At 41.3% G+C, this 23,532-nt stretch overlaps 1 protein-coding gene across 1 annotated transcript; it reads left to right on the plus strand.

Annotated features, from left to right (window-relative positions):
• Positions 1 to 842: 842 nt before the first annotated feature.
• On the plus strand, positions 843 to 15,783 carry LOC309437918 (p53 apoptosis effector related to PMP-22-like; the record flags this gene model as incomplete). Its single annotated transcript, XM_082048744.1, has 3 exons — positions 843 to 1,053; positions 15,164 to 15,307; positions 15,569 to 15,783. The coding sequence occupies 3 exons, from the start codon at positions 843 to 845 to the stop codon at positions 15,781 to 15,783; spliced, it is 570 nt and encodes a 189-aa protein (XP_081904870.1).
• Positions 15,784 to 23,532: the final 7,749 nt, after the last annotated feature.

Genomic DNA, 23,532 nt, shown 5'->3' on the forward strand with positions numbered 1-23,532 from the left:
TACATTGCTCTCACAGCACGTTGCAGACAGGCTCTGACAGGCCTTGGGCAGTACACATGCAGCCAGAGCCACGCACAGGGAGTGTTCAGAAGGCACAGTCAAATCAAAGCTCAGTTTTTGTTCTCTCACTAAAGCTGTACCCACACCATACTATACTTTTAGTGGTAAATCTTGTTGTTTATTTTCCCCTGCAGCTATGTACCAAAGGAGGGAGGGCAGTCACACATTCTTTATTGCCTTACCTTTATAGCAGCTAGAGGAATTTCTTTTTAATTGTAAAAAAAACAATGTATCATTTTATTTTTAAATGGAGTCCAAGAAAAGCAGCTTTCAACCTCCAGGTGGCAAGTTTCAGAAGCAACCACCCTCTAATGCAAATAGTTTTCTGGTTTTTCTCCTGTATTCGCCTACCATCATGCAAATCCCTTAGGAGAGAGAAAGGTGTAAACACAGCTGTGAGATGCTCCTGCTGGTGGTAAATGGCAGGAAGGAAAGTGTTAAATGCCGAACATAAACAGCACCCGATTTGTTACCTAGTCAGCAGGACAGAGAGGATCCCACAGATAAACTCAGCCTCAAAGCTTCTCCCCAGCTCAACTGGTTATTGCTCAACAGCAGCTCTTACTCATCTGAATCTAGGTGGAGCTTCCTCCCTCCATCCTTCCCTCCCTCCCTTCCTTGTCTCTCCTGATTAAAAACCTTTTCTCAAACACCTGCACACGCTCTTGCAGGTACTGGCACTCGCTTTCCAGGAGATTTGCAGAAGCACCCTCGCTTCGTGTCGCTGAGTCGGTGGCAGAGACGACCACCCTCGTCCCGCCAGCCTCTCCCCACCCTGGAAGATGGTGAAGTACGGCCTCGACTACACGCGGTGCAGATGGATCCTACCCCTGCTCCTGGGCATAGGCGTCATCTTTGGTATCATTGCGCTGTCGGGCAGGGGCTGGCTGGAGTCGCAGACCTTGCCCTACGTACATCAAGCATCGTTATGGCAGAGCTGCAGGAGGCCTGAGCAGGGTGGGGAATGGAGCTGCGAGTCCCTCATGGGTTACGGTAAGCGCCTGCAGGGGTGGTGGGGAGCAGGCTCTGAAGCAGTGGGTCATGTCCTGGGCTCGTCTTTCCTCAGCTCTCATAACCGTATCGGCTAATATCTGTCATTTATATATGAAATTATGGGCAATAGGGACTGTCTATGAAGCACATCAAGGCTTTTGACTAAGAAGATGAAGGAGAAAAATGCTCTCACCCCTTGCTTTTGAACCATAATTGCATAGTACAAAAAACCCACATGTGGTAATGTACCAGTGCAGAAAATATTACAGCCTCCAAGATTTTATTCCTCTCTTAGAAGCAGCTACTAACCTCTTCTCACAAATCACAACTTTCCAAAACATAACAGCTGCTGCTGATCAAATGTCCAAACAGCAAGTAGTGTGGGCAAGCCTGGCATTAGTGTGATAAGCCAGTCCTGATTGTCAGCAAGGAGGTAAAAATGTAAGATGGTGACAAGATATTCCCAGGGAGTGTCAGGCTGCAGAATGCTGCCCTGAAACTGCTCTGGTAGGTGGGTCGTGTGAAAGAGTCTTCTTGTGATTATGAAAGAAAGCTTTAAAAGATGAAAGGATTTCTTGTTTGTATTAAGTTGAGTTTTGGTTAAGTATGCCATTAAACATGTTGACCCAGGTGCAACCTTCAGCTTGAAAAGATGTAAACCACTGAGAACAGGCCAAGAGAAGGATCACTCTAGATGCCCATGTTTCTTTCTTTAATTTTTTTTTAATGTTTCCCCTCCCCCCCCTTTTTTTTTTTCATTCCTCTCTCTCTTTTTTTGTTTTCTGTGTATCTGTTATTGGCCACAGTCTGAAACATGTTATTCTGAGTGGTGGACTGTTAGCCTAAGCCAGGAGGAAACTTCAAGTGTTCTTACAATTTATGCTAATTCAAACTAAAAGGAAGAGTGTCTTCTCTAAGACTCAGAATCTCAGCTGCTCTTGCTGAAAATGGGAGTAGAAACACTTGCAGAAGCAATCTCAGGGATCTTTCATTACAGCTTTTAAAAATTGTTCCTGAAATTTTATTTACTGTCAAACTCTGCCTTATATGCACAAAATTCATCTGTGAGGAGTGAATTGTAGCAGGCCTCTGTGAGTGTGGGGCTCCAGGACAAGACTGGTTCCATTCAGCATCGCTCCCAGTCCTGCCCTCAGAGCTCCTGCGTCAGCTCTGTGGCTGGGCATAGATCCAGCCAGTTTGCTGCCTCTGGTACATGGTGCTGGAGAGCAGGAGAGAGACCATGATGTTTAACAAAGGGCTTCTCAGTCCTGAGTTTCCACGAAAAGTGAGTCCTCCTCCTGATCTCCAGGTTAGGCACTATCTGAGTCATGAATGCCAGCTTTAACAGGACAGAAAGTATTTAGAAGTCTCACCTTGTTTCCCTTGATAGTACAAAAGAAGTTTCACCTTACTTCCAGGTCCTACACAGTTGTTTGGCATTTCACTTCATTATCCTGCCTCATTCTTACATGCTTAAATTCTGCAGTTGTATACAGTTTCTCACTGATAGCATCTACAGACTAACCAGGGAGGTCATCCTCTCTATGGACTATCCTGCAATGTCTAGGGTTACCATGAATCACATCCACAGTAAGTCCAGCACTTCTAACACATTGGAAATGTTCGGCTTAGTACACACATGCAGAGTACTCCCCAACATGTACACTGGAGAGTCAGCTGATGCTTCTGGAAGCATTAAAACTGCTGTTCATCTGCTGCATGACTGCATTAGGCTCTCAACGGGCATGCATCTATCTTCTGACCTCTTCAAGCCTACTAAATACCTAGAAAACCTAAGAAAATCCTCCAAATCCTCTTGGACAAAATTTCAAGATGGAAAAGGAAGATATGTCTGGGACAAAAGAGTCATTCAGTCAATGGGAGAATATGTAATCCTGCATGTAAAAAATGTGTTCATAGGCCAAGCGATAGTGGGTTACGCTGCCTGCTTCCACCTCTGCAAGATTTTGCCATTACAATGTAGATTTTTGGCCATTGCAGGAGTGGGTTACCCCTGACCCATAAGAGGGCTGTAGGTCTGACTGTTAAGGATGTAAACTCATGTTACTGCCTTGATCCTTTCCAGCCCCTTCCTACAGACACCTTCTCTCCAGAAGCTGGATGTGTTCAGATCCAATCCTGTCTTCAGGTTTTCCCATCATTCTGTTCTTGCTGAGTTGGTGCGGTGTTGGGATTTTTCTTCCGGAGCTCCTGCCTTTCCTCATGCAGGGTGCAGGCACCTGATGCTGGATTTGGATTCCAGTCAGAAGAGCTGGCCATGAGACGGCATCTTATGAACATCCAGGTCTTGTGTTGAGCCTGATTCTACCTGCCTTAGTGCTGAAACATAGGGTTTTAATAATTCTAGGATTACATTCATCCACACTGCTCCAGAAAGGTCACAGAAAACAAGCATTCAGCATCGCGTTCTGTGGGATGTTGAACTTCATCTTGTGCCAAGTTAAACACAGTGCTTGATAAACAAACTGTAATTACATGCCTTCCTGAGCACAGAGACAAAAGATGTAGTGTAAACAGAAAGGATGTAAGTGTTTTACATTTTTCCTGAGATGAAATCTTTCTCTCCCCCTTCTATTCCACAATTATCATCTCCTTTCCTCTGGGCTTTGCTCTCAACATCCCCGCCTAATCTGCCACAAGGTGGGTAGGTTCTGAAATTCGGTCTTCCTACAGGGATGGTTTCACTGATATAAGTAATACACAGATGTACCCCAGCAGCTGCCAGCAAATATTCTCAACATGGGTTGAACAATATAGCTATCTTAATCCACTACAGACATCTTCATCCTATCATAATTAGATATAATTATAATGTAATTCCCCTTGAATCTCTGCCATTTGGCTAAACATATGTATATAGACAGACAGAAGACAAAAGGCCAACATTGTTGAGGTCAGTTAGTTTGGAAGGAAAGAAGGCTGAATGTTTCATTGGTTGCACCAGTGGAGTTTGGGGTCTCTGGATAGCTGCGTAAGCTGACAGAATTCAAAACATCACAGGGAAGACAAGATGCCTGTACTTTTTTTTTCTTTTTTTTTTTTTTTAGAGAGCCAGGAGAATAACTCCACCAGTGCAGTTATCTTCTCTGAAAGCATCTATACACTCTAGGCCTTCTACAAAGTTTATTAACTTGGTGGAAAGTGAGAATATGAAGAGTTTATACATTCTGTTATCTTCTCCATGAGTTCAGATCTTCTGTTTTAACCATATGACACTCATTTATACTTTTCATCAGAAGTCTTTTGCTTTTCAAGCATATTTAGCTGAAATGAATACAGCTTTCAAGGAAAAAAAATATTTAGTGCATTAGGACACTTACTTGAAAAGAATTGAGTTTAGGATGAGAGACTGAGAGATGCAAACTGCAGCTCTGCAATGTTCTGGCACTTGAAACAAATAGAGGACTCAAGTTTATAACATGCTTGAACCTTAACAAAGACAGAGACAAAGACTTTTGGATACATAATGAGTACAATATGGAATGTATCTGGCTGGGACATGGCTGAGCTTGCAAAGAAAATGCAGAGGTTAAATCCCTTCATGAAGCTGGCACAGCACTTCTTTGTTTTTCTTGATTTTTGGCTATATAACCTCTCTTGAATAAGGTGTGTCTCACAGACCTGAGATATTTTTTCAGTTTGTAATTTATTCCACTGCAGGCGTTGAAGATGTTTAAACATGTGTGGGTTTTGTTGGGGGAATATAACTGATTTTATTTTATTAGTCCCAATGTGATGCACAATTGGATGAAAACTCTTGGCTAGACTTGTCCAATCTTACTTTCTACCTGGCCCTGCAGCTCTTCTGCATGCAGATGCCACTATTAAAATAACTGCAAGCTTAAAGCTCTAAACTTAGGTTGAAGTGGTCCACTGATTTGCATGGTGCAAACAGAGATCTTGGGGAAACAATCAGGAAAAGACATTTCCACATGACAAGTGGAATCCAGATCTTCAGTTATTTTCACATCATAGTATTCAATTATAGGCTTTTTGTGGGACGTGTTCAGGTTTTAGTGACTGTGAAGATTAGTGGAGGGATGAATGATTTTGCCCTCTGGAAAGGACACCTTCCTGAATCTTGTCTTCCAGGCAAATAATTGGTAACTATGTTCTAGCTCATTTCAGTTTTATTTTGGTATTAATGCAATACTACAAGATAGGATAGTTAGTACAGTATGATTATAATGAACAAAAATTACTTCAAATATGGGACCAGATGAGTATGTCTACAGGTTAAGTGAAAGAAGGGAATGCTGCAAAAAGTAGCATGGTCTTGAGGAGAGAAATATTCTCCTTTAGTCTCATAAGACCCCCATTGATGGGTAGATTTTGTTCCCTGTTTTGCTTATATCAGGCCCTTAGGTCTAGGAAATCTTTTGCTGTGATGAAGCACCATTTATTATTCTGGAGGACTAACAAAATGGAAATCACTTGCTAACAATCCCCAGCTAATGATACAACAGTGAGGTACACAGTGTGGTCAGGATCAGTCTCTGAGCGGTGAAGAACATCTCTTGGTACTACATCTCCCACTGGCCTTGCACTGCTGGCCCCGTGGCTCTCCCTCGGGAAAACTCAATTCTCCAGCGGACCCGTGACTCATCACACCCGGGGCACAGGACAGATCAGACACTGAGCTCTTGGTTGCCACGCTGCCTCTGTAAAACTGCTTTGCCTTTCCCCATGTTCCCATCACATCCGACAGTCAGCACTTAATCCCAGGCATGGGGAAGCCCTTGCCTGCCTCAAGCTGAAGCAGCGCCCTGGGCAGAGTAACACGGGGATATTTCCAGCGTGATGGGCTGAGAATCAGCCCCTCTCAGCAGGGCTGGTGGCTCTTTGACGCCCCAGGGTGTCTGCAAGTAGGAAGAGAAGTGAAGCAAACAAGTAACTGTGCTTTGGAAACAGGAAACAGCTCAAGTCACAGGGCCCTTATTGCAAACTTTCCCTGGAGTCAAGGTTCTGCACCTAGAGGCTTTCAGAATTTGCTAAAATTCAAGTAGATTTCGAAAAGTGTCCTTGCAGCTCAGAAACAAAGGCTGGGGAGGTTTCTGATCAGTCCAAGGAAGCCCATGGGAGAGCCCAGGATGGAGCCCAACTCTATGCTCTGTGCATTGCCTGGATTACAGGGCAAACCTTAACTCCTTTGACACAGGGTGAACTGAAAACAAAAGCTTGTTGCTGTTCCTGCTGCATCATAGCATGAAACAGTTATATTTATATATGCTGTCTGCCAGTAGTTTTAATGACAGTGTATAGAGAAGCACATATTTTCCTAAGTCATTAGTCTCCTAAAAGTGCAATGTTACCTGGGACTAACCAGTGAGAAATGAGAATACAAGATCAGTTACTTAATAACATAGAATATTCAATCATTATTCAAAACAGAATGCTAGAAAACACAGGCTCCATTAAATGTATTGAAAATATCACAAGAACAGTATATTTGAGGAACTCTGATGCAAGAAAGAGAGAACGAACTTGATTTTTCCCCAGCTTGTAGGAGATGTCTGTTGTTACTGAAGAGGTGTAAGAGAAGGGAATCAAACCCAGAGCATTTAATTACTATGGCAATTTTCATTCCTCATCTGCAATTATTAACATGCATTCCCTTGTAATTTTAGGGCTTGTCCTCTTATATCTTTAGTGGCAGATTCATTTAATCAGACTATTTTCTAAATAATAGTTATGCTCTTCAGCAATTAACTGTACAGAGAGCAATTGCAGATGGCATCCCACTATTTATTATCCAACCTCCTTTTAATAATTATAGTTAAGTTGTGTGGAAAAGAGCAATTATGTGGAGGGTTTTTATCTCCCTATCAGGAGATACTATCTGCTGGTGTTGAGGACTTTGTGAAGATGCTTAACACTTTGTATCGTCAGGACCTTAAGTCCTTGAGAGGACACCACCCACACAGACAGAGGGGAGGCATCTCTACTGAAAACATATGGAAACTTGTGGCTAAACTCTCATTTCTCTTCACCTCATCTCTTCCTCTAGCTTATTGAGGTAATCTGATACAGTAGGACTATAATAATCTGTCCATTGGAAAGTGGTGGATTCCCCAGCACTGAACAATTTTAAGATTCAGCCGGACAGGGTGCTGGGCCATCTTGTCTAGGCCATGCTTTTGCCAAGAAAGGTTGGACCAGATGATCCTTGAGGTCCCTTACAACCTGGTATTCTATGATTCTTAGTGTGAATGGTGATAAGGACTACAAGATGGATTTTGAATTCCACTCCAGGGTTAAACAGTCAGGTTACTTAAGCAGGAAAGCAGCTGTGCATGAAAATAAACAGAACTCTCAACTACTGTAATTTTACATTTCCATGTAACTTCTCTCTGACAGCTTGTATTGTTCTAAGCAAACTTGAACACGTTGAGTCAGTGACAATTTTTATGCCATGCTTCTCTGTCAAACTCTATCTCTCATGGATCAAAAATTCCCAGGATTTCAAGTTGGTTGTGGCGTAATAACAGTAGCCTGTGTCCCAGAGGTTTCTGGCTTCCTTCTGCTGGTACTAAACAATACTTCAGGTCACACACAGTCCTGCTGAAGTACTAATCTGCAAGTGAATACATCTAAGGTCACCTGTTATGTTGAATATGCACACAGTGCCCAAATCAGGCCTCAAATATAGGAAGCCTCTGTGCAGTTCATTAACAACCCCATCAACAATAAACAGCAAGTGATGCTGCTTATTTTGAGATGCATTGTAGAGCTTATGATGTATTTTATGAACACAAAGTACCATTTCTGCTTATATGCTCGGTGGTTATTTGTTTTGCAAATAGTAAAATTTTGCTTCTAACAGAAGATTAAATCCAGATTCACAGCTCTTCTCTATCAGAAAGAAACTCCCTAGTGCAAAAGGCAACTTTCAACAAGGTTTCAGAATAAAGTTTGTTCACAGCATGAAAACTGTGGATCAAGAGTGAGAACAATACTTGGTGCACATGGAAATAAGATGTAAATTCAGTGCTCTTCAGCCTCAAATGTCCCTGGGAAAATAAAACTTTAAAAGAGATTTGTGGAAAGGTTTCACTGTGCTGTTTCAATTAAAATTCCTAGTTCAATAGCCTGTGTTATCATGGACATTGTTTCTGTTTAATTTGCATTTAATATTTTAACCCAGCTTTAACTCAGGTGTAGTCTTGCTACTCTGATTAACTGAGCTTATGCATATGTACTGATTAGTCAATACCTTACCTGTTTTATTTACCTGACCCACCCAACCTCCATATACACATCCAAGTGTAGGTAATCCTGCTTTAATTTAAAACAAATAGGAAAAAATAGGAGGAAATATGTTACAGTATTCAAGTGCAGAAGACTGAGCTTTAATCCCAAGATGTTCCCAGTGTATGCAACTGCTTCTGAAGATAATGTGAGATAGGGGTACTCCCTGACTCTCATGAGCAAACATTTAATTTTGAGGCACTGCGTGCAGATCATTTTAATAGCTAACTTACTCCCTCGGTGCTCCCTTTGATGATGGCTCTACGCCCTCTGCCACTTCTGCCTCCATAGCACTTAGTAAGCATCAGGGAGCAGCCCTCATTAATACAAGATTTGCAGAAGCCAGCTCCTAGTCAAGGTTGTACATGCCTGGGCTTATGATGAGATGAATTTGAACCGCTCCTTCAAGATGTAACTGCTCCTCCCCTCAAATTCAAGTCGGAGTAGCTTCTGAGTTGAATTGCTTACCTCAGTAAGAGACAAGGTTTGCAGAAGTAGGTAAAGCCTTGGATGCAGGCTTTGCCTGTATGTTTGTGAGTGAAGTCAGTGTCAGGGAATTAACAAGTTTTTGCTCCAAAGGAGTTAAAGTCCACCAGGCCAAACTAAACTGTCGCCTTAGCAGTACGCTATGGTCAAGACTATATGCCGGTCAACACCAGACTGCTTTCTGCTAATATATACTGTATTTTACTGATAGATGCCCTATGCATAAGGTTCTTTCCCTTACTGTTGCCATCTAAAATCATTGTTACGGCATAATTGGAAGTCCTAATTATTTCTTATTTATGTGGGACCCTCTACTAATCACCAATAAACTTTTGCAATGACATTATCTTACTGTGAACCTAAATAGGTAATTCTCTGTTTCCATAATTGTCTCTTAAGTAGTGTCAAGCTAAAAGCTGGTTCCTGCTCACAGAAAAATGGCTTGCATGTAATGAGATAATGCTCTGTTATTAAATAAGAAATCCGTATTAACTGCCAATGAATTCTAAAGAAGAAGTAATGCCAGGGGAAAAAGAATGGAGTTACCAAAAAGGATGCCAAACAGAAGGACCAATTATTTTGCAGTCCACTCCAAATTATATAAACTCACACAAAAAATCCCCCAAAAAAACATCCAGTATTGACTTCCCAAGGGAAAGATGTTCACAAAATGCAGTTGTTTTAAGAAGGATCCAGATGCAATGTACAGTATGTTTCAAAAAGATTAATCCAATTTCAAAGCAGTATGAATTCAAGTTGGATCCACCTTTTGAAACACCCTGTAGAAACTCAGAGAATAATACACACCCGATCATGCCTTTCATTTTTTTCCTCATTTTATTCTGTTCATAAATGATCCATGACTAATACGTGATTTTCTTTATTTGTATAGCCTTCCTTTGAAATTATTTTCAGTCAACAGCCTCCAGTCTGCACATACAGATTATTCAGAAGAAGCCACTTTTAATAGTTCCTGATTTATCTTGTCTGTGTACAAACAATGCACACTGGCATTTCAGTGTCAGCTCATGTGATCAACAAACAGTTACAGAGATTTCTATGTTCACTTATTTTCAAAAAAGCACAGAAATTTCTTGTAGTTGTCATGTTACAGGGTTACTATTTCCAGAAGATGGAATTTTGCACTGTCCAATATAGCACAGGTAACACAGGGAATTCAGAGTCCTGGATTACAGTGGTTTGCAAATACACCAACAGCTCGTAACCCTTCAGCTGATAAACCGAGGTGTGGATTGAGTTTGATGGGCCATCCTAAGAATCATGCTAGGGAGAACACTTGTTCATCTGCAGACGTGCTCACTTTCACATGGAAACTTTCTTGAGGAGAACAAAGCAAAAGGAAATGGATAAAACTTGGCCAGAGCATTTCCTTTTCAAAGCAAAGCATGGGCTCTGGAGCGTTCACCACACCCTGATGAAGAACATCAGGTTGAGAAACCAAAATGAGTTCAGCTTTGTTTCCAAAATAATGCCCTTTCCCTTTAATCAGAGAGATGTAAAACAGGTTGAGCTCTGCAAACTCAGCCCGGAAACATTCTCATTACGTACAACACAGGGATGAATCACCACCATGGCAGATTTTATTTCTTGTAAGAATTGCTTTGCAAGACTGGAGCTAGAACTGCAGGGTTTATGTTTCTTTCCCTTGGTGGTATGAAAGATAACAGAGCAAAATATTAGTCTGCTGCGTTTTCTTCCACCTCCTCCCTGTTTCTTTTGAATTAAAACTAACCTTCTTAAAATCGCTGCACAATTCACTGCAGTTGCTGATGTGTTAAAATGATCCGTCAGCAAGAGCCTGTAGGTAATTGTTGGTGTCTGTGAGCTGGCAAAAAACTTGTGTTTTTCTTTCCAGTGTATTTAGCTTCAATACAGGAGGAAAATTTGGAGAAGCATGTTCTAATTGATTAGACCAGGAGAAGTACTTCTGAACTCTCTGGGGTTGCTTTCAGAAAATGCCACTCAAAGAGCAAGACTCAAGAGATCATGTGGCTTGGGGGTACCAGATCAAGAAAGACACAAGAATGTCATTATGAGTGTTCTCCCATGTTTTGAACCACATACACCAGAAATAGAAATCTATATTTATCAGACTTCATATGATATTTTGAAGGCATGACAGCTCTTTTCTGAAGGCACTGTTTGGAGCACAAAACACATCAGGCTAAGGGAAGACTAGATCTTGGCTCAATTTACTGCTGAGCAAGGAAGTTTATTTCCTTATATGTGAAGCACAAACAGTGTTTACACTTTTGCAAACTGGAAAATGCATGAGGGAGTAAAATCAGGAAGGCAGGAAACCAAAGACATGATTGGTTCCGGATCTCTAATGAAGTCAGTCAGCTTCCCTCTGGCTGCAGTTAGCAAGAAGATATTCAGAATGTGTTTCAATGGTGCAATACAAGAGGTAGTCATGCTACCTCTAAACTGTGTTAGCTTTAATAGCAGAGTAATAAAGTGGCATTGTTACTGTATAGTGTCTCTGCTAATTATCTTGCTCATAAGCTACAGTGAGCTCTGTGATGGCGTGGGTGGGCTCTTTCTGGTCTCTAATTAGCTCAGGGGTCTCCTCACACAGCAGGGAATTTTAGAAGGCAGGCATTTATTTTCAATTACCAGTAGTCACATATTACTGCATTCACTATGGATAGTCTGGACTCTTACAAATTGAGGTACAAAACACTGTAACTAGAAGTACTATCCTTGTTCTGCTTGAGATAGGCATGAAAATGTGGGTTCCTTTTGACAGTTTGGGGTAGCAAGGTCTTGGTTTAGGATAGAATTGTTCAGAAAATTGTCAGCTAAAAGGAGTTCTCAGCAGCGAATGGTGTGCATCTTCCTACAAACCCTCCCATGGTATTCATTGGTGTTCTCTCAGCTGACACAGGAGCTGAAAAAGGGTGAAATAGGACTGACACACAACTGTTTTAGGATCCTGCTGGTATGCAAGGACATTCTCACATAAACACACGTCGTGGTGGTTGTTTTTTGTTGTTGTTGGTTGGTTGGTTGTTTTGTTTTGTTTTGTGTGTGTGTGGTGTGTTTTTTTGTTGGTTTTTGTTCATTTGTTTGTTTTCTTTATTTCCTAATAAGCACATTTTAACTCTTAAACAGCCAAAAAATCACTGCTGTTTGGGTGGGCTGAGAAAACAGGTCTCACAAATTGCTGAATATTTTCACAGACCCAGCCTGGCGTCCTGTAACCTGCTGCTCCCTCTGTTTCTGTTTTTGATTTTTTGACAGGTGACCTAGATATTTTCATCTCTCAGCTGCCTTCTCTCTAGAGTCAAGTGTACTTTGAGTTATGTTGCACCTGTAACCATTCTTCAGTGTGGATTCACATTTTTAGGAAAAAGCTTTGCAGTTTAGAACAATTTATTTATGCTTTTGGTTTATGTTAAAGCAAAACCAAACCAAAATGAACAGACAAACAAACAAAAAATGAAACCCAATGAAACAAAACAACAACAGCAAAACCCCAAAACAAACACTCCACCTACCCCCCCTTATACTGGCAGATAAGGAGAGATTTGGGACCAGATCAGCCACTCGCTTGTTGGTGTTTTCTGACCAGTTTAATTATTTTAATTCTGGAATTTTTAAGGAATTTTAAGTATTAATTATATTGGTAAATACACTAAGCTACTCTAGTGCTTCTGGCTGGCAGAAGGAAAAATAAGTATGTCAGATACAGAAACAGTTGCAATCATTCCTACATGTAGCTTTTGCTGCCTTTTACCCTAGACAAGTAAGGTGCTTGCACACTGTGGTCTTAGACTACTGATAACTGCTACTTTTTATAAAGGACAGATGAAGTCAGGGTACCTTTCCTCAAAAAAACCCACAGTGACTCTTCCATGCAGTCCTATTGCCTTACCTGGAGCTACATATTGATTTTCTTACGATCTTGAGTTAACATTTTCTCTCTTTTCTGGAAGTGAGAGTCACAGAATTGGCTGTTAGGTGATTAAGCAATGCCTCCTAAAGTTGTGAGCACGCTGCAACAAGCATGTCTCTTCTTGCCGTATAGCCTGTGCCCGGCAGGCTGGGTGCACACCCAATCTGCTTTCATACTGTCATAGCATTTGTAACACTACTTCAGGAAAAACACCTGGACCAGCCTGACAGAGGAGGGAGATGGTGGCGTGGGCAAGCTGCCACCACACATGTCTGTGGCCACCAAGTGCTGCCCCCTGAACCCCAGCCCAGGTGATGCTCCCACCACAGGGGACAGTGCTCTGCCATCAGCTCCTCTTGGGAAGCAAGGCCAAGCTTTGGCAGACCCTCTGCTGCCCACAGCAGCGGTGGTGGCAGGGGGTGAGCTGAAACCCCCAGGTCTTCTGGTGCCTCAGTGCTCCCTGGGTGGGCAGCGGTGCTCTGAGTCTGCTCTGGAAAAGGACACCCCAGGAATTTTGCACCTAATCACAACCAGTTATGCACCTAACAAAAAACATATCCCTAGATGTCCTTGTGATTTCACTGTGCTCCCAGAAGTTAGAAAACTCATATCCAAGAGCAGTGAGGTGACTACTACTGAGTGACTTCTCTTATTGACAGGTGCTCCCTCTTTTGCTGTCTTAGAGAGATGGCAGGGAGGCTGGGAGCAGGAGCATCCTCAACACAGTAAATTGAGCTGTAGCAGTATGAGAAATTCCTCTTCCTGGCTCATTCCCTTGATACTTTGCCTGATGTGCTGCCCTCCCACCTGTGCCTCCACATTGCATGATCTACCTCCAAGACTCCTGTAAACTCCCCAGGAGAAGAATTTGGGCTAAAATTCTGAGCTAGAAGCTGAGATAAAGGCACAGCTTTGCTCTCCCTTTGAGTCTTCTCAGGCAGCTGTCTTTTTACAGGAAAAATAATAGAGTTGAAAAGCCCTGTAAGCGGATAAAAACTTTTTGACATAAAGAAGAAAAATGACATGGCACAAAACAGAAAATGTAATGCTAGAATTAAACAAAGATTGTAAAGTGAGGGTGGGAGGGGGGATGGTGAAAATCAAACGAAAAGGGAAATTGGTTTTGATGGGCTGATGGGAAAAAAAGGAGAGCTGGAAAATCCTGATCCATTTTTCTAGTTTAATAGCAGAGGTGTTGTGAGGCCTGGGGGAAGAGAGGTTGAGCACCAAGGTGTCACTCACCAGGGCCAGGACAGTGGCTTTTGTGCCTACCCAACACTGGCCAGGGGAACATAGGATACTTTGCACTTTATTATTTGTGTGCTCGAAGCAAGCAAATTGTCAGGTTCCTGGATATCAAAAATCTTTATTTAGTTCCATTGGGAACTTTTAATGACCAGTGTGCACTACATTTGAGTTGTAATTATTGTCAGGGTTGTTTGGGCTACGATAATTTTTTGACACTGCTGTTGTATGTATTTGGCTAGAAGCCAAGACCTTACAAACATAGTGTAAGAGTGGAGGCGAAGTCTGTAAATGCCCAGCAGACTTTAACCACCTACTCCATCTACATACACAATTTAAAAATTGTCAAAGTGGGCTTTTCACATTCAGAAGGGGAGACACTTTGATCTCTTTTAGCAGTGGTTGTCCCTCAAGACTTGAATTATTGAATGAATAAAAAATACTTTATTTTTTTCAGTTGTTATGCCAACACAATATGCTTAGATCCGGCATGTTATAACATAAAGTTGCATACTTTGAAAATGAAAGTATTAATACTCTGAACAAGCTTTTCAAAATGAAATGGTTCTCACTCTGGTTCAAAAGCAGAGGTCAAATTTCCCTACAAAACGGATTCCAAATCTTTAGATAAATTTAGGACACAGAGCTAAACAAAGGCTGAAAGGGCAGAAGCCACTGAATTTTGACATTTATGGACTATTGCCATACCTTTAAATTTGCATGCCAGAGTGGCAGTACCTGTATTAGCACTTTTTATTAAATAAATACTTTAATTAGTTCCAGGAACAGTCTAATTCTCCTTGTCCATGCAAAAGATTGCTGTTTTTATGACTTCTGCTGAGGCAAGGGCATTTGTTATCAACAGTGCCCATTCTTTAGATTTCATTTTTACAGTATTTTTTGTCTCAACATGCAGTTGTTAAAACTAAAGAAGCAGCTTGCACACAAGCCCCATTGCATTTTCTAAAAGAGGTCTAAGATGGCATTTTTTTGCATTCTGCACTTTGTGAATGATTTCTTGTGGAATTAAAATGTTCACCTCTGAGAGGAGAAAAAGCTCCTGTACTTTCCTTCTTGGGAGCTGACCTTCTCTTCACATTTGTTTAAAATTAGCCTTTCATTATAAACCAGAGAAAAATACTGTAAAGGATATTTTTATTATTTTCTAATGTATTTTCCTTTTGATTTCAGCTTGGGGAAGAGCTGCTGCTGCCACATACCTGGTCGGTTTTATACTTCTAGTCATCTGTTTTGCTCTGGCCATCATAGCATTTGCCATTGACACACTTCGGTTCAACTTCATACGAGGGATTGGAGGCTTGCTTTTTGTCGCTGGTAAGACAGTATATGAAGTCAAGTTTAGCTTATGCAGATGTATCCATACTAGAACTGGTATTTCCCTCAGCTGATTCTGTACCCAGGTCTTTGCCTGTGCGCATCTGAACTCTCAATGAAAAATAACGCAAAGTCTGTCATAGCAGCAGATGAGTTTTCAAATCCTCCTAAATGTGGGTGTGTTTAGCAACAGGTATTATGAAGGCAGGTAACATGGCATGTGTTAGCTTAACCTGTTTTTGTTTTCTCCTGTTTCTTCAGCTATGTTCTCCATCATGGGCCTGGTCATTTATCCAGTAAAGTTCTCGACTGAAATTGAAATGACAGGAATCAATATGTTCAGCTGGGCCTACGGCTTTGGCTGGACCACAGCCATCATGGAAATATGTTTGGGATTCTTCTTCTGCTGCCTTCCTAACTACGAAGATCAGATCTTGGGTAATGTGAAGCCCACATATTTTTACTCTGCCCCGTAAGCATGAGTAAAAATGTATACTTATTCCAGAGATATCTGACAGACCAGCTACATTTTCCAGAATATCATCATTGGATGTCAGTAGAAAAGTCTGGAAACTTTTCAAATGTGTGTAGAAAAACAGCACTGGCATTTTGCAATAAAGTTATCTACTCTATTTTGGACCTTCATATCTGATGTGGGTTGGTTAGGTAAAGTCTAAACATTAAAAAAACTTGTGTTTCCTCATTCATTCCCATGAGTGGGGTGTATGTGGGTTCCATTGTATCTGAAATGCATTCATATTTTTTATTAAATTCAGAAAAGCTTTTTAAAGTGCCAGTAAACAAAGCAACATATATCAACTTCCTGAAGGAAAGCAGCTCATAAAAATCCCATTTTGTACGTATTGTTTTTAACCTGAAGATTTTGCACATTTTTCAAGAAGCCAAATACCTTTATCCACTGACTGCCAAAGTATTAAATTAGTTAGCCAACTCTTCACAGCTTTGCTTCCATTTTTCATTCATTCATTCATTCATTCATTCATTCATTCATTCATTCATTCACTTAAGCCATAGGGACAGGGCAAGTAAAGGACAGGAGAAAGCCCTCTACTAAAGCCAGCATCTTGACTTTTACCCACCCATGTGGAATGTAAGTATTTGTTTCTGAATATTTTGTAAGAGTAAGCAATGAGCATCAGTAAACCCTTAAAATTCCTGGCATGCCATTGCTGGGCCAGCACAGAGCAGGCAGAGGCAGAGGGGATTTCAAGCTACCTCTGCAACCCATAGACCTGGTTTGAAGAGGCGCCTGGTATGGCATTCTTCACGACCCTCTTCCTCCCTTATCTGCTGTATCAAAACCTATGGCTTTAAAAACATCTATTATACTGGCCCAGCTATTTTTTATCCAGTGTAAAAGGGTCAGGAAGGATTTAAGCAAAGCTGTGATCCCCCTACATATTGGGAATGGACCTGGAACAGTGTAAATGTAGGTATCAAACATTTGTTAAAAGGCCCCTTTTTCATTGGTTTGCTGTTCATAAGTATTTTAAAAGTGGAAAGTGTATACTGTTGTACCTAAGTGTAAGATGCGTAAATGGCCCTTACCATCTCATACTTAGGCTCTCATAGAGAAAATCACATCATAAAATACCCTCCAGTATCTTATACTCCACAGTGTCGTGACCGAGGATATACTGCAAACAATGACATATACTCAAGACTGCTGTTTTCTGCCTTGTTAATCCTAGATGTATAAAGTTCCATTTTTTATCTTAAGTGAAAAAAATGGATACTTCTGCTATGTGGAAAAGAAGTCTTATCTAAATCCTTAGCTACAGAGGATTCTTAGCTTGTAACACATTTGCAATTTTCTAACTTCCTGTAGTTTATGGAAAGCGCCCTGCCTAATGTTCTTTACTGCAAAGAATGAGAGGCAGAAAAAATTTTTAGTAAATTTTTGGGGTAGCTAAAATTAATACAGACAGAGGACTCAACCTTTTTTTTTTTTTTTTTTAAAAAAAAGAAAATACAGTTAACTCCATTCACTTTTATGTATGGAATGGCTTTTAACTTTGATCAATAAACATGACACGTGAATCATACCAATGAGGAGAGTATATGTGACAAGAATAGTTAGACAGGAACTTGCAAATACATTAAGATGTTTCCTAGTTAGACAGAAATTAAAAAGAAATAGAGTTGAGAAAGCAGTTTGCATAAAATGACTTGCAATTTCTTAAGTAATATTATCTGTTCAGGAAAAAGAATTATCATAAATATTTTCATTATGCTTATTACAGCTAATAAATGATGGTGTCTGTGTTGTTTCAAAAGTGAGTAAGCTTTTGTTCTCTACTAAGAGGAGGGCAGTGTGGAAGCCTCCAAAGCCTCCTCATGCACTGCCTTGGAGCACTTGGCTACGCTGGCTGGATTTTGAGTGGAGAGAGTAACTTACAAATCTGACATCACAACAGCTTGTATTTTTCTTCAGTCCTGTTCTGGCTGTCTCCCGAGGCTTTTGTCACAAGTGGATGAGAATACTGGACTGTCTCTATTTGCCTGTGAGCTATGTGAAATCAAGTAACTATATGCACAATTCTGTGCTATAGCGTGCTACAGCTCGTTTTGGCACAGGGGGCAAGGCACTCCTGTTCACCAAACAGGGAGCCGGCATGGTCCCACTTGGTGTTTTTATACCAATGGATGTGACAATCCCCTGAGGAAGCAAAAGGGAACTTGAGCAACCACTGATTGTATTTACATATGCTTTAACATTAGCTGGACAATGACCCAACATCTGGAGGTGGGGAAAGGTGCACAAAACAAGGTTTAGGACTGACTCCAACCTTGATGAGACAGCTGAACATAATTAAAAGGCAAAGAAAATTTCCAGTGACAAATTATTCCCCTTCCTCCCTCCTCTCCCTTGCTGCTCTCAGCAGCTTCACCAACTCCTCCTTGTCCTCTTTCCTCTTCCTTCTCCTCCCCACTAAAGGTGGCAGAGCACTGTCAGGGCTGGTGTCCATGGCTCTGTAGGACGCAGCCCCAGTCCCCTTTCCCTGCTGCCACTTTCCCTTTCTGGGAGAGAGGAGGAGTGAAGCACCTTGGCTGACCCCAGCACAGACGCAGAGACCCCAGCCTGGCTCCCTGGCCCAGGCTCCACAGGGAAGGGCCCTAAAAATAAAAGGAGGGGGATGGGTGGGTATTCAACAAGCAGAATCATCAGAGAGGCTAGAGCTCCAGTGTCTGCCTTTAGGGTAGTTTGCCTCTAGTCACACCAAGCCAGTTCACCACAGATCCCTAGAGAAACACATCCTAAACCCTGCAGCAAAAGGAAACAGTGAGAAAAAGTGTAAAAATATTGTACAGATGCCAGTGCTGTCTCCTGTGACTGCTGTGACAGGGGAGCATGGCAAAAGCAGCATGCAAAATGCAATTGATTCTGACAGAAAAAGAAGCTGAATCCAGAAGCCAAGGATGTGCTTCAACTACATTATTAACTAACTAGGTTATCAACTGAATTGTTATATTAGTCTACAGCTAGGTCAAGGAGATTATTAACTAACCAAATTGTTAGATTAATTTGAGCTACATCAGCATCAGAAAGTTTGGATTTTTAAGCAAAGGGGAAATTAGAGTGAGAGAAGGCATCCCTTTAGTTCTGCACCTCTGTTTGGCAGAGTTCTTGCTCCAGGTCTTGCCTATAAGAGAAAAGTGCACATTTAACCAGTAAAAGCAGCACAATAAACGACTTAAAGTTTCACTGTGCCTAATGACAATGCTAAATCTAATTCAACTATACTACTGAAAAGGAAAGGAAAAATTATGCTGAAAACAAGTGGAACGTCAAGCAAACCTACAGATAAAAAACTGAGGCAGAAGAAATAATGAAAACTTTTTACTGGTAAGTTAGTATGTTAAATTTAATTTCTGGTGTTTCTGACAGAGCTTGTATAACATGTGGGCATCTTGGTCTTTTCAAATTTCTCTGCAGTTATGTCCATATTTCACTACACATGTTTCAGACACCTGACATTTGGTCCTAAAATACAGCCTGCTTAATCAATAATTCAAATGCAATCTAGTTTGCAACTGTATTAAAGTTGTGCATCTTTTGTTGTATGAACTAATGCTGTTAGTGAAGTTTTGACCCTATTGACATCACTTGCAAAACATGTATTGATTTTCTTGAGGCTGACATTTCATCCATGAAGCACAACCCCTTTTTTTTACATGTGCTCAGGATCAATAGTATCTCTATGCAATGTTCCATTGATTTCACCAGCTCTGTTTACTTCTGGAGTAAGACACTGGTCTGCATGAGCAAGGGACAAGAGTTACAGCAGACAGGATCATTCCCAGAATAAAAGACAATTCAATGTGTGTAAGATTAGCAGAATCTGGGTCATAATTAAATCACATTTTGTTAGGTAGACAACATGGTTGCAGTAAAAAAATTCATCTTTCCTTTTGACACATCTCAGTTGTGCAACAGTTATTACTTTTTGTCATTCAATTTCTTGGAACACTCACTTGTACATTTCTATATTCAGTGAACTTCTGTGTGCTCTGAAGGTGATTATATTTAAGACAATAAAGAAACTACCAAGTTTGTGATAAGGGAGAACAGAATTGGCCCATTTGTACACTCTTGGAAATTGGGAATCAAAATGTCTTGCTAGGATAGTGAACTGAACAATGAAAGAGTTACTTCTGAGTCATATCAGAAGTTCAAAACTGAGAATTGAAACACTGTTATGTAGTTAATAATGGGGGAAGGGAGACAGTCATATGTATCTTCCTTTATCTTTTTCCTCACTGTCAAAATATTGCTTTTACTAGAAATTTTGGTTTCGAGAAAAAATGTTACTCTGGTGCAGCTGCATAATAATGTATAGGGCTAAATTTAATCCATAAAGTGCTAAGTGCCAAAATCTAGAAAAGCACCTGGATAAACTTAGGATTGAAGATGGTTCTGATGGGATCATCAGAGCTCTTTGCATAGATGGTTCCTTAAGTGACTTAATACATTAGGGCTCATGTCTGTCTACACACACTGCTTAGTTCCACAGTTTTCCTGCATATGAAGTGATGTAGTAATTATTTTTAAATGTTGCTTTTCATTTTTTTATGATCAGAGTGAAATGTGGATGCATCTTACAATTTTTCAACGTGACTGCTGGGTGTGAGGAGAATTCACAGGTACAACTTTCAAAATAGTTTTATTGTTTATGACAAATGTGGTGAAAGTAAATCAAACTGCTCTCTCTTGGGTGGCTTTTATGATACACCCTCTTACTTGTGCCACTGTTTGTCTAAGCCATCTGTTCTTTTGTAAAAGCAGTTTTGTGAAAACCTACTCTAATGACTGTATCATACTGAAAAGAAATTATATTAGGTATCCATGGAGAACCCATCATAAAGCAGAGTAAATAGCTCTTCATTGTTCAAGTTCAGTTCAGAGAGAGAGATGTTGCCCGCAGGATTTTTCCACAGAATTTGTAAACCCAAGAGAAGCAGAGTCACTCAATGACTTCAGGCCTGGGTTATGTGCCCAGCTCCCCATTTCTTACAAAGGAACTAGTGCCCTAGAGCCTTGCCCTTAGCAAAACATGAAACAAATAAGTAAAATGCAAACCAGAAAAAAAGTTAGGGGAAAATGTTTGATAAAGGCATATACATATATACATACTTTGTATCGGTGAGACCCCATCTGGAGTATTGTGTCCAGTTCTGGGCCCCTCAGTTCAAGAAGGACAGGGAACTGCTGGAGAGAGTCCAGCGTAGGGCAACAAAGATGATTAAGGGAGTAGAGCATCTCCCTTATGAAGAAAGGCTGAGGGAGCTGGGTCTCTCTAGTTTGGAGAAGAGGAGGCTAAGGGGGGACCTTATTAATGTCTATAAGAATATAAAAGGTGAGTGCCATGAGGATGGAGCCAGGCTCTTCTCGGTGACAAACAATGATAGAACAAGGGGTGATGGGATCAAGCTGGAACACAAGAGGTTCCACTTAAATTTGAGAAGAAGCTTCTTCTCAGTGAGGGTGACAGAGCACTGGAACAGGCTGCCCAGGGGGGTTGTGGAGTCTCCTTCCCTGGAGACATTCAAAACCCACCCGGACATGTTCCTGTGTGACCTCATCTAGGTGTTCCTGCTCTAGCAGGGGGATTGGACTAGATGATCTTCTGAGGTCCCTTCCAATCTCAAACATACTGTGATACTGTGATTGATTAGTCCATAGTTGATGTCAATGTGAGTGAGAATGGACCACAGTTACATAAAAGACATTTGGGTTTCCACCATTATTTCCAGTTTTTTATTCTTTTTTCTCCCATATGGAAATTTTCTCACCTCACTTCTGTAAAGCTTTATTGCTCTTTGGTGAGTTGTCCCAATTTTACCACACCCTGTCCTGACAAGCACATCTGTGCTTGCCACACTCATATCTGAAGCTTATAAGGAGTATTAATACAACTAGGCTTTTATCCCTTAAGCCTCCCTCTTTGCTTCTTAAATAAAAAGGGTTTGAAGTAATAAAAGTTAGCAAATTAGAAGAATGGCAGACTTTCTCAGGCTGCTTTAGAATTCATCCTAGAAAGAAGAAAGAAACAAGAACTCTGTTTAAGAGAAAAACCCAGTCTAGTCTGAAAATGGTACCCGAAACCTACTTGCAATCCTGATGGTAAAATGGTTTGGGGTGATTCGCAACCAAATTACCTTTGCAGCTACCCCATTACATATGAGCACATTCTCTCTGCTGCCTTACAGCTGCTCACTGAAATCACCAAATCCTCTGGACACTGGTTTATGAGTCCTCCAGTACACAGAAGGAGGAGCTGCTCATCACCTCTGCCTCGTACAACACCCAGGGAAGGGAGTTTGGGGAAAGACCAAAGGGCTTATTTGCCCTTGTGTGATGTGGCTGATGCCTTCAGGGCAGGATGGGATTGTTATCGACCTGAGCAGAAAGTTTCTCTCAGTTTTAGCCTACAGTCCCAAACAAAAACACTAGCAAGTTGAAGCTGCCATTTCATTCAGCTGAGAGGGTTGCACATGTGAGCAGATGGAGGTTGGAGACTTGGTGACTCTTGGTTAGTCCAAGACAGAAAAGTATTCTCATGTAGTAAAAAATTCACTGTGTCACGCCTTCCTCAAGATACTGTGATGTATAATACCTGGAAAAATTAAGGGAACAGCCACACCTATTTATCGTCATAATTGTTAGGCCTGGTGCTTTGCCACCAAGAAATACTCTTTGGATTAGTAACGAAAGGACACGTACAAAGAGCTGAGACTTTACACCTTGCCCTGTGTCACAGCACAGGTGAGGATCTCCTGAGTCACTGAGTGTTGTCCCTGACTACCAGAGAAAATTTCGTATAATCTCATTCATTATCTGATCCCAGCTCATCTTTGCCATCCATCTTCCATAGGAGGCTGGCCTGAAATATTATCTGAGAGTCAGTCTCTGATTTCCAGCTGACGTGCGTCACTAGCCAGATGACAAGAGTACCTCTCTCTCTGCCACTGCCTATAGGGATACCCAGACCTCCTCCTGGGGCACCATGACTGCCTCTGAGGCTTCCTCCAGCAGAATTTCTTGTTTTGACTGCAAGAACTTGCATTTTGTCTGCTCCATCCCCTTCAAGACATCCTTCCCCAAGCAGCACACTGCCTTCCAAATCTGTGCTTGTTTCCTGACTGCTGCCTGACTTCTCACGACTGCCACTCTGGATAATCACTATCATCCCCAGTATGTCCTGGGCATCCTTCAGGTCCTTCTTTTCCCTTGGTCAGCCTAGAGAACAATTATTCTAAGCTGGCCACACAGCACCCAGATGGGGAGCACCCCCTGCCGCGTCCATATGAGCAGGCTGGAGGGGAGTCTTGCTCACCTCTGTGACAGTGCATGCTTAAACAGCATCTAGGCCAGCACAAGGGAGCATTGGAAAGGAAAAAAAGAAAGTGAAGAACAAGGTAAAAGCAAACTTCTTCAGTCCTCCATCTGTGCAGCTAACACAAATAAGGATGCAAGAGCTGTCTGCTAAAGCACTTTTTTGCAATTGTGCACTTGAAATGACATGTTCTGCCTTCACCTCGCAAGCTCCTAAGGGCACTTGGGAACCATGGTTCTCACAGGAATGAGCCCTGTAAAGGTTCAAAGAAAGGGGGAGGGTTTCTTTACCACATACTTTTCCACCTCCTCTTAGTGATACAACTCAAAGATGGCTCTGGAACCTGCAATGGGAGTGTAAATAACA

Source organism: Streptopelia decaocto (genome assembly GCF_964273445.1).
Source record: "Streptopelia decaocto genome assembly, chromosome: 3".
Classification (NCBI taxonomy): domain Eukaryota; kingdom Metazoa; phylum Chordata; class Aves; order Columbiformes; family Columbidae; genus Streptopelia; species Streptopelia decaocto.